This window comes from Podarcis bocagei (genome assembly GCF_964188305.1).
Source record: "Podarcis bocagei genome assembly, chromosome: 14".
Lineage (NCBI taxonomy): Eukaryota > Metazoa > Chordata > Lepidosauria > Squamata > Lacertidae > Podarcis > Podarcis bocagei.
Window position 1 is genome coordinate 21,997,096 of NC_138139.1, and position 11,015 is coordinate 22,008,110.

At 44.6% G+C, this 11,015-nt stretch overlaps 1 protein-coding gene across 3 annotated transcripts in view; it reads right to left on the reverse strand.

Moving 5' to 3' along the window:
• Window positions 1-9,866, reverse strand: part of PLEKHO2 (pleckstrin homology domain containing O2) — a 37,090-nt gene extending 27,224 nt beyond the window's left edge. For all 3 annotated transcript variants that reach the window (XR_014002170.1, XR_014002171.1, XM_081171182.1), the window contains exon 1: window positions 9,381-9,866. Coding sequence is in view for 1 of the 3 variants with exons in the window: in XM_081171182.1 (XP_081027308.1) it covers window positions 9,381-9,389 (9 nt within the window). In the remaining 2 variants the exon portion in view is untranslated. The remainder of the gene's footprint in view (window positions 1-9,380) is intronic.
• Window positions 9,867-11,015: the final 1,149 nt, after the last annotated feature.

An 11,015-nucleotide genomic window follows, 5' to 3' on the forward strand; every position in this document is an offset into this window, starting at 1 on the left:
AGGCAGCTCCTGCCATGTAGTCCTTCCGTCAGGATACTAACCCTCCCTCACATATTCATCGAGGACATGAGGCAATGCACTCAAACTGGGGCAAGATGGGCACCCCACTTTTCAGACAGGCTTAAGTGAGTCTTGCCTAACATTCCCACTTCCTCCCCCCTCCAACCTTTGAGGACTGGCATGTGGGGGTTCACCAGAGCACCCCTACAGTATAACGTAGAATAAATGTGTTGAAGAGAAAGGTATGGTAAAGGAGAAGTGAGAAATCTAAAGTAAAAAGTAAAAAAAGAGAAAAGGATAATAACATCACAGAAACTGAGATATGAACCAGGAGAGAGGCAAGGATCTGGAGCTCCAGATTCCACGACTTCTACACAGAAGCAGTAATGTTATATGCAACAATGGTAGACAGCAGGCGGTTGCTTGCTTGGCCAGGCCTGGGATATATAGCAGGAGCCTGGCCTCTCTCTAATCTACTCCTACCACTTCCAGCCACATTGCTCACCCATGGGGACTAGCAGAAAATCAGCAGGGAGACTCGCACCCTGAACATGTGCGTTAGGTGGGGGGGACAGGTGCTTTGTCAACGCTACCTCTGGAAACCATCCAACTGACTGAAAACATATTTTTTTAATTCGTTGAAAGAAATGGTTTAAGATCCCTCAGTAATTCAGGGTTCTCTCTGACAAGACTATACATATATCACATTAGATATATATAAACTGTGGACAGATAGATAACTAAATGTATATATAGCTATAAATATAACATGGTGTTTCCTGTTCTCACTTTTCAGTCACATTCATACCCTTTTTTTCGCCTTAAAAAAAATAAGCCTTGGCCTCAGGCACACTTGCTCAGAGCTGCACTAATAGAAGCCCATAGCCAGGACGGCTACTCAAACACACCAATATAGTCTAAGAAAAAAACTTCCTAAATTCCACCACACCTTCCTATTAAGGGCAAACAGCTTCTATTTTCCAGGCCAAATAGCCACCTTCCCCCCCCCCCCCCAATATCTCTCTCTCTTTAAATTAAAGTCTCATAATATCTTGTGAGAGCTAACAGGATGAGTTCAAATACACTTTGCAGCACACATTCTCAGAAGATCAGATATAAGCTTCCTTTCATGAGTCTGCCCCCCAACATTGGAAAATCTTCAAGATTGGTTTGCATGACTTTCAAATAGCACTGCAAAGGGGAAATATGTTAGAAAGAAAATGGGGGAAAGCACAAACACAGAGAATTGCTGAAATGGATATTCTGGTGATTTGTTTGTTTGTTTCTTTATATTTTTATTTGATTTATATACCATCCTTTATCAAAAGATCCCAGGGCAGTATTATTATTACTAATATAAGTATTATATTAATAATATAATAACCCTTTATCAAAAGATCCCGGGGCAGTGTACAACATTAAGAACACATTTTATGGAGAATCAATAATAAAAACATAATAAAAAGCATAGCAACAGGCAGCATAATAATAAAATAATCATAATAACAGTCGTACATGCCACCAGCTTTAACACACCGTAAGTTATTTAATGAGTTAAAAGCCCGAGTAAAGAGGAATGTTTTTGCCTGGCATCTAAAGACATGTAATGATGGCACCAGGCGAGTCTCCCTTGGGAAAGCATTCCAGTTGGGGGGCCACCACAGAAACGGCCTGTTCTCTTATTGCCACCCTTTGAACCTCTCTGGGAGGGGGATATAGAGAAGGGCCTGAGATGATAAGCGCAGGGTCTGGATCGGTTTGTATGGGGAGAGGCGGTTCTTAAAGTATTGAGGTCCTGAGGCTTAATAGGTCAACCCCATCACTTTGAATTTGGCCTGGAAACTAACTGACAGCCAGGGCAGATGGGTCAGGATATGCTCCAACCATCTTGTTCTGGCGAACAATCTGGCCATTACATTTTGCACCAGCTGAAGGTTAGGTTATCTTACTCTTTTTTTCTCCCACTGCCAATTTAAAACTTCTCTTCTGTTGCTGCTCAACATATTCACTGTAAGTACTGCTCTTTGTAAAAAAAATTTATTTGAACATTTGTGTTTTAGTGCTTGGATCACTGTTGCACTGATGTTTGCTCTTTATTTGTAAGTTGCTCTGAGCAACTGCTTTGTGAAGAGGGAAAGCAGGGCATAAAATTGTTTTGAATAAAAAATAATTAAATCTGGCTATAAATGTGCAATACAAACAAACAAACAAACAAACAAGTACCCCAAATATATTCCTTATGGGAACCTGACTATTCCTAATTTTAATTAGACTGATGCTGAAAAGGTTTGCAGTTTAGATTTCTTATTCAAATCTCTTTGAGGGACTGTATTTTATATAATTGACTTTTTATTTCTATTCTTTGTATATTGTATTGTTGTTTTATTGCTGTGGCCGATGGCTGATGCAAATAAAGATTCATTCATTCATTCTTTGAGGGTAAGGATATGAGGAGTGCTTAAATCAGATTAAATGTACTATTTTTAAAAAACAAGAACTCATCTTTCTAATATACCAGGAACTTATGTCTTACTACGTATTACCACTTCCTGCAACTTTCAGTTCTTGTACAAATATAGACATGTCAGGATTTCTGATTAAGCTCCTTTTGGTGCAACTCTTAGAAGCATATCAAGAGTCTATAACTCTAACCTCCTTTGCACAGGGCTAAAAAAAGAAAAACTATGAACCAGATCATTGAAATTCAGGCAGAAATCTTATGGAGTAAGTCCCCACTGAATGTGTATGAGGCTTACTTCTGAGACATATGCAAAATGGCAGTGCAACAACTACAAGTTCTGCAAATGGCAGTCCTGGGTTTCTCTGCATGTTTGACCCCAATGATCACACCACTGTCATGTATTTAATGGTTTGTTTTTTTAGGGTTTTGGGGGGGGCAGCCAGTGCATCAAAAATAAAGTTACTCCAGTTGCTGGAACGAGCATACCAGTTCACTTCTTTGTAGTGGTCTGCAGCTAGTGTGGTCCAGCAATAAACGCGGTGGACTTGGAAGCCGCACTACTGCTTTGAAATCAGTGCTCTGACATTGGCAAGTCACCAGGTATATGGCCAACAGAGGTTAGCTCAGCTGTTTCCGGTGTAACATTGGCTACAGCAGATGTATAACTAGTGGTACCCTCCCTCCTAGTCTCCTCCCACACTGTAACCAAAATGTGCACAGTGGATTCGAACATTAGTGATGAAATTCTGGACTGCACCATTTCAACTTCTGCAGGGGACGATTACATTTTTGGATACTCACACACAAATTTTCAAACTAGCCTATCTAGAACTTCTTTGGCCCAGAAATGGAGGACACAACATGACTTAAACCACTTGTTGCGGTAGAAGGGTATGTGAACTCTGGCTATTGCAGAGAAAATAACCCACAAATTACATGTTTCTAAGGGTAAGGAAGACCTGGATCATTTCAAAGCTGTTGGTGGGATTTCATTTCTTTTGCGTCAAATTATGATGTACAAAGCTCTCTTCCCCCACATTAGTGAAAATCTTGATATACAGTCGTACCTTGGATCTCAAACGCCTTGGCTCCCAAACAATTGAAACCTGGAAGTGAGTGTTCTGGTTTCTGAATGTTCTTTTGGAACCCGAACGTCCATCATGGTTTCCGATTGGCTCAAGGAGCTTCCTGCAGCCAATCAGAAGTTGCACTTTGCTTTCCGAACATTTTGGAAGCTGAACGCACTTCCGGAACAGATTCCGTTCGACTTCCGAGTTACGACTGTACCAATCTCTCTCCCTCTCTCTCCTGGAGAAGAATACTTTAAGCCTTGCTTCCAAGTATACTCGAATATTACCTGAAGGGAGCTTTGCATTTGTATGTGTGGAAAATTCAGACATATGACTTTACACATACAGTCTAAAAAAGGTCCTGTCCAAAATTTAACCTTTTGGCTTCCATTGTACACTGAACATTTATTATGGGACAAACAGAAATTCCAATTTGAGGGAGAAGTTGACAAATGTTGGATGGCTTTAATAGTAATCTAACGTTTAGGCTGTATATCTGAAGGAGCGTCTCCACCCCCATCGTTCTACCCGGACATTGAGGTCCAGCACCGAGGGCCTTATGGCAGTTCCCTCACTGCGAGAAGCCAAGTTACAGGGAACCAGGCAGAGGGCCTTCTCGATAGTGGCGTCCTCCCTGTGGAACGCCCTCCCACCAGATGTCAAAGAGAACAACAACTACCAGACTTCTAGAAGACATCTGAAGGCAGACCTATTTAGGGAAGCTTTTAATGTTTGATGTATGACAGTATTTTAATATTTTTTTGGAAGACGCCCAGAGTGGCTGGGGAAGCCCAGCCAGATGGGCGGGGTATAAATAATAATAATTATTATTATATAGGCTTGCCAGGACCCCTGCCCCTTTCCCAATAGGGAACGGTGGGGTGTGTGAATCCTATTTCCCATTCAGCTTCATTCAGAGGCACTTGGAGAATCTAAAAGGTGCAGCATAAACTCAGAGGCAGTCACGAAGAGGGCTTAGATACGTCTTCTGTTGCCTCCAAGGCACTCAGAGGACTCTGCAACGCAGACTTAAGTTCCAACAAGCATGCCTGTTGGGTTGGTGGGCACTCAATGTGGTGAGTAAACTTGTGGACAGTTGCTTCCTGAAGATCTGAGGCCACAATTTCCTTTTGCAATCCTTTCAAAGCAGTTGCCCTCAAACACTTTCAAAAATGATTATTATTTTTTTGCAGTTAAGTTGTCTATGGAGGTTCTGCTGGGCTTTACAAGGGACCAAGCCTTTAGTGTGACGGACCCAGTCCTGTGGAACTCCATACCACTAGAGTTTCAACAGGAATCTTAAAAAAATGTGTTCCAGACAGGCCTTTGCAATGTGAATTTCTTTTTTAGTAACCAGTATTTACTGATGTTTTAATTTACCTTTTTACAAATTGGTATACTGTATTTGTTTTTTGTTTTTTAATGAAAGCACAGTCCATAAAGACATAGAAAAAAAGATTTCTTTTCTTGCAAATAAAAATGGCACAAGATTGTAAAAAAAGCACCTTTGCAATTTTCTGTTGCCTAAAATCCTGGAAACAATTAAGGAAGATAACAGTGTGAATGTGAAAAAGGAAATAAGAAGATATAGTGATGGCAACCAGCTTTAAAAATGAATCAAATCTATCATCTCTTAATTAGCATGATCAGTGGATACCAGCCAAAATAGGTCAATGGAACCTCCCTGTTCAGTAACGGTTTAGCTGAGAATACCAGATGCTAGTCAAAGGCAAAGTTTATTTTCCAGGTATGGGGAACTTGCAGTCCTTTGGTAACTGCTGGACCACAATTCCCATCATCCCTGGCCATTGTCTGTGCTGGCTGGGAGTGATGGGAAGTGGAGTCCAACAATATATAGAGGCCACAAGTTCCCTATCCTTGTTATAATTCCTTAAATGGTCATGAACATGGCAGGCTCAGCCTAGAGATGACACCTGTGGCTGACCTGTCCTGTGTGTTAACTAATCCTGAAACAAACCCACTGCTCAATGCCATACTTGCAAGATATGTCACCATTCCCTCAACCACCTGAGTACAGCACAGTGATGACAAAGGACAACTAATTACCGTAAGCTGCAGCACCTTGGGGCTGAAATGGTTTGACTACAACTCCCAGCTAATGAGAACTGTAGTCCAACAGTGTCTGGGGACCCAAGGCTGAAGGACACTGTAGCCTAGCCCATGCTTTGCAGAGCCAGTCCAAGGCATTTTGCTACCAGAGGCAAAGAATAAAATGATGCCTTCCCTTCTGCTACATTGCGGGTAAAAAATCTAACCAGACTGACAGCTGAATCTTACTTCAGCTCCGGTAATGGGACAGTGCCTTCCGCTGCACCTGAGGTCAATAGGCTCACCTAGTGTTCACAATATGGCACACACAGCTTTGTCCATTCCCCAACCCTCAGCATCTACCACCTGAGGCAGCTTCCTCACTCTGCCTAATGGTAGGGTCGGTCTTGAGGTTTTGCATGCAAATGATTCTAGGTTCAAGCCCCAGCCTCTCCAGGTAATTCTGGGGAACTCTCCTTTCTGAAAACCTGGAGAGCCACTGTCAATCAGTGTGGACCAGGAATGGGGAACCTGTGACCCTCCAGATGTTGTCGGACTGTACCTCCCATCGCACCAGCAAGCATGGGCCAACGGACAGGGATGATGAAAGCTGGAGTCCAGCAACATCTAGAAGGCCACAATGTAAACTAAACCAGGGTTTCCCAAAGTTGAGTCTCCAGCTGCTTTTGAACTACAACTCCCATCATCCCTGGCCACTGGTCCTAGTACCTAGGGATGATGGGAGTTGTAGTCCAATAACAACTGAAGATTTGTTTGGGAAACCGTGGACTAAACCAAGCTTGATGGACAATGATCTGACTCAGTATAAAGCAACATGCTATGTCTCCACGGCAAACTTATATAGATTTTAGCAACATAATTGTTGCGGCTTCACACACACTTTTCTGGGAATCACAGAATGCCTCACAGAACTACAGTTCCCAAGAAGCACTGCGGAGATGGTAGCAGTACTGAACCTTTTTAAAAAGTCTGATGAGTAAATATATGCTCTTATTCTTCACTGCCCAACAGGATTGAAACTGGTTTACATCTGTAGCATCGCCATGCCCTTATAAAGCCTTGCAAGCCATTTCCTTTCCCTACTTCCCATTTCTCCAAGAGTACGGAACAGCTGAAGGCTCCATGAAATCTCTTTTAAAAACAAAACAAAACCCACTCGATAGTGCAACAGCCCATTAGCAGAGAGAACGCAGCTTATGGGTTGCCAGTACAAAAGTGCCCTGACAGAATTGGTGCAAGCACGAGTTTGTTGGCAGAAGGAAGCAGCAGCCCCATTTGAAAAGGCAAGAGTTTCAAAATGCAAAACAAGGGGGAAACCAGGGAAGGAAAGAAGCAGCAGCCTGATCTTCTGGACAGATCCATTTAAACTCTAGGATGAGGGGAAACGGTACACCCCGGGCCAGAGGCGATTTGGGTAGAGATGCCCAAAAGAATAAACAACATTTTAAAGGAGAAGCATGCTAACCTATATAGGAAAGTAGTTTTTAGCTGCAAATAAGCACACACTGAAAGCATGCTAAGTGCTCTTAGCAAAGCAGGTCTCTATCTTGGGTTACCACCTATATCCTATTGCAGCAACATCAGCACAGGAGAGGCTGATGTAGTAAATGTAGTAAATATAATGGGTTCAGTTGCCTTCTTGTGACCCTTTGAATTAATTATGTCAAGAGTTTAAATAGCCCAGTGGTCTGTACTGAATTGCTTCCAAGTACAAAATGTAGGAAGGGCAATAGTTCACTGGCAGTGCGCATGCTTTGCATGCAGAAGGTCCCAGATTTAATCCCCGGCATCTCCAAGAAGGTCTGGAAAAGATTTACTGTCTGAAACCCTGGAGAGCTACTGCCAGTCAATGTAAACCAGGGGGACCCACTAATATGCTGCTACACTGCAACTCCCATCATCCCTGACTTGCTGGCTGGGGCTGATGGGAGTTGTAGTCCCACATCTGGAAGACACAATGTTTGCTTTCCCAGTTGTAGACAATATTGAGCCAGGTAAACTAATGATGCGACTTGGCAGCTTCCTATGCTCCTATGAGTTTGAGTATTAATTTATCGAGTTATTTGCCCACAAACTATCAATAGCTATGGGTGTGGGTCATTGTCAAGGATGCTGCTGGGTCCAGGGAGGGATTGCTAAGATGTGTCCATGAGACATAGGAAGCTGCCTCATGCTGAGTCAGACCACCGGCCCACCTAGCTGCATACTGTTTGCACTAACTGGCAGCAGCTCTCTGGACTTTCCCGGCCCTACCTAGAGACACTGGGGATCGAAATTGGGACCTATTACATGCAAAACAGATGCTCTGTCAGTGAGATACAGGCCTCTCCATCCCAACCAACTGGAAAATAGGAAGCTCCCTTATACTGAATCAGACCACTGGTCCATCTAGCTCAGTACTGTCCACACTGACTGGCAGCAGCTCTCCAGGGTTTCAGTTTAGAGGCATTCCTAATCCTACCAGAATAGAACCTGGGAACTTCAACATGCAAAGCAGACGTTCTACCACGGAGCAACAGTCCTTAAAGGCATTTCTCTCAGGTTGCTTCTTCAGACTGCATGTGAGAGTTGCACAGTGGGGCACCAGGATCTGGAGCAATTGAGGATGCCTGAGCCTGGCCCCTTCTACCCTGGACTATGACAATTCCCTGCTTCTTGTGAGCCATGGCAACCAAGAAACACCCCCACACACCCAGCTGTCTTGAGCCAAAAGCACACTCCAAGCATCATTTCCTACAGCAAGGTTCACCCAGTTCAATTTATCAGCAACTGCTACCTAAGCATTGCCAGCTTTTGTTTTATTTTTTAAATTGGCCCTGCTCCACTGTTTTCAACAGCAACTTGGTGCCCAGGAATTAAGCTAGCAAAGCTGTCCCACCGACACTTGATGCCTAAGACTGGAGTGTGCTAAGCTGCTACAAAAGGCACAGGAGCAAGGTTAGAGCAGGAAGCTTGGCAACTTTCGTCCACCGCCTGAGTTTTCTCATAGCAGGGCAAACCAACTCCAGAGAGACCTCTGAAGCACGTGCTCCTTTTCCAGCAGCCTCGGACATCCATCAACAAAACAAGCTATGTTTTCCTCCCTCTCCTTTTCCCAGGCCAAAGACCATTCCATGCCAATAGGAAAACAAACTTTTAAAAAGACTTTCATCCAGGCCCTTTTGAGAGCTCCCTCTGTTTAATTTCAGCAGGAAGCAGGGGGAAGGGGGAAGCGTCCAGTCGTTCGTCCCCAATTACTTCTATCCTCTACTACAGCATATTTGCCCTCCACCAGCTTTTCCTCCCCCCCCAAAAAAAAAAGCTTTTGAAACTGACTTACTCCTCTTCGGATGTTAAAGTTAACAAGTTCAGTCAACTTTCAAAACAAGATCTGGGTAAGAATGTTTAAGAAGGTAGTTTCTGTTGCATGCTCTGTACCCTAGTTTCTGACAATCTATCGATCTAGGATCCATCCTATTCTCTTGACCGCAATTTGTTTTAACTGATTTTAATATTGTGTTTTCACACGGCTGTAACCCGCCCGGGGCCCCACTGCGAAGGGCTGATATGAAATCTAAATAATCACAGGATCAAACACACGCCCAGCCAAGAGGAAAGCAAGCAGTTGGACCCAGCGGACTAGAAACTTAACTTCTTGAACGAACAGAAAAGGGGCGCATTCCTCCCTCCTCTATCTTGTAACTCGCCACATCTCGCCCATTCCTTCTCCCTCCCAAGTATGCAAAGCCCTTTTAAGCTGCCTTCCTTTGCCAACCCATTGCACTTGAAACATTACTCACATCTTCCATGGTGGAGATGGGGGGGGGGAGAGGAAAGAGGAGGGCGATGCGTCTCCCACCCCTTGCAAAAATAATAATAATAATAATTATTATTATTATTATCTGGATTCCTCTCCAAACACGCCGGGCGCGCTTCTTCGCTCGGAGATCGCTTTTTAATGCCTTCTCAGGAGCCTCGGGGCTGTTCTTCCATCCTTCGCCCGGGCTCTGCCGAAATCCCGGAGCTTGCAAGCAGCAGCAGCAGCCGGCGGATCAAACATGCCGGGTTTGGGCGCTGGGGAGGGAACGGGGAGATGGAGGTTCAACAACTTTCCAGGCTGGCGAAGAGAAAAAGAAAAGTCCAGGGTTCGTTCGGAAGTTGCAAAGAAACCAGCTCCGCCGCCGATGCTGCTTTGCAGCGCCTCTGACTGCGCCTCTGTTTGCTTCGAAACAACTTTGCAAAAAGAAGACACAGCGGCAGCAGCAGCAAAAAAATATTGGTTTCCGGTAGTAGCTTGAGCTCTTAGGGAAGGAGAGGAGGAGGAGGAACCAGCAGCAGCAGCTGAGAAGGGGAAGCTGTCCCCCCCCCTCTCCCCACCTACACAGCCACACTGGGTGAGATCCAGCTCCAGCTTGCAGAGCTGTCTCCAGCGTGCCAGCGTCTACTCGGGAGTAAGTCCCGCATGAGCGCCTCGACTCCAAAGCGAGAGGCTCTGGGGACACCGGACTTGCCCGAGCTAGTGACTCCCAGGTGTTGCTGAACTACAACTCCCCTTTTTGGGTGCTGGGAGTTGTAGACAAACGACCTCTGGAGGGTGTCATCTTGAGGACCAGCTGCTGTGCATTCTGAACAGCCCTATACACAATCATTTTATTCATTTGTCACTTTTTTACCAGCAAAAAGTCTCAGAGAGGCATAGAATGGAGGTTTAAACTGCAACACATAAAGACAAACAAACCCACAAATTCAAAACTTGGGGTGTATATAAGGGCCTTACTGCATAATAATCTTTTACATTTGTCTAAAAGTGCAAAGAGCTTCACCTGCATTATCTACTCCTAATCCATGAAACAATTGCCGTAAACAAATTAAAATATATAAAATCCACTGTTAGGCAATACTAGATCCTGCCCCCTTTAGGCTCGCCAGATTCTACACCTCTGATTTAAGACAGCAGAAGACCTTCAGACAGGTGGGTGGGTTCTGGGCTGGAGGAATGAAGGAAACAGGCAGGGATGTATTGGGCTATAAGAAGAGAAAGAGATGGGGACCCAAGACCCCAGGGAGGGGCACTTAGCACAGTCACAGTTAGTAGCCCCTCTCCTACCTGGGGAATTGTGGTTGTCCTATCAGCCAGCCCTCAGGTCTACTACGGCTGCTGTTGCTGAATACTAGGCCGCTTCTGAGTAAGACCTCCCTCACCCATGATCTGATTACAGATGAGGAGGCTGATCTGGACTGTATCACAGAGACCTGGGTGGGTGAGCAGGGTGGAGTTGGCCTCATCTAGCTGTGCTTACCTGGGTGCATAATGCAGTATCAGGGCAGACTTAAGTATGGGGAGGGGAAATTGATATAGTCCATAGGGATTCCATCTCTCTCTCTGTGTGTGTCCAGTTGCTGCCCAGTAGTCTTCCTGCAGTGTTGAGGACTCC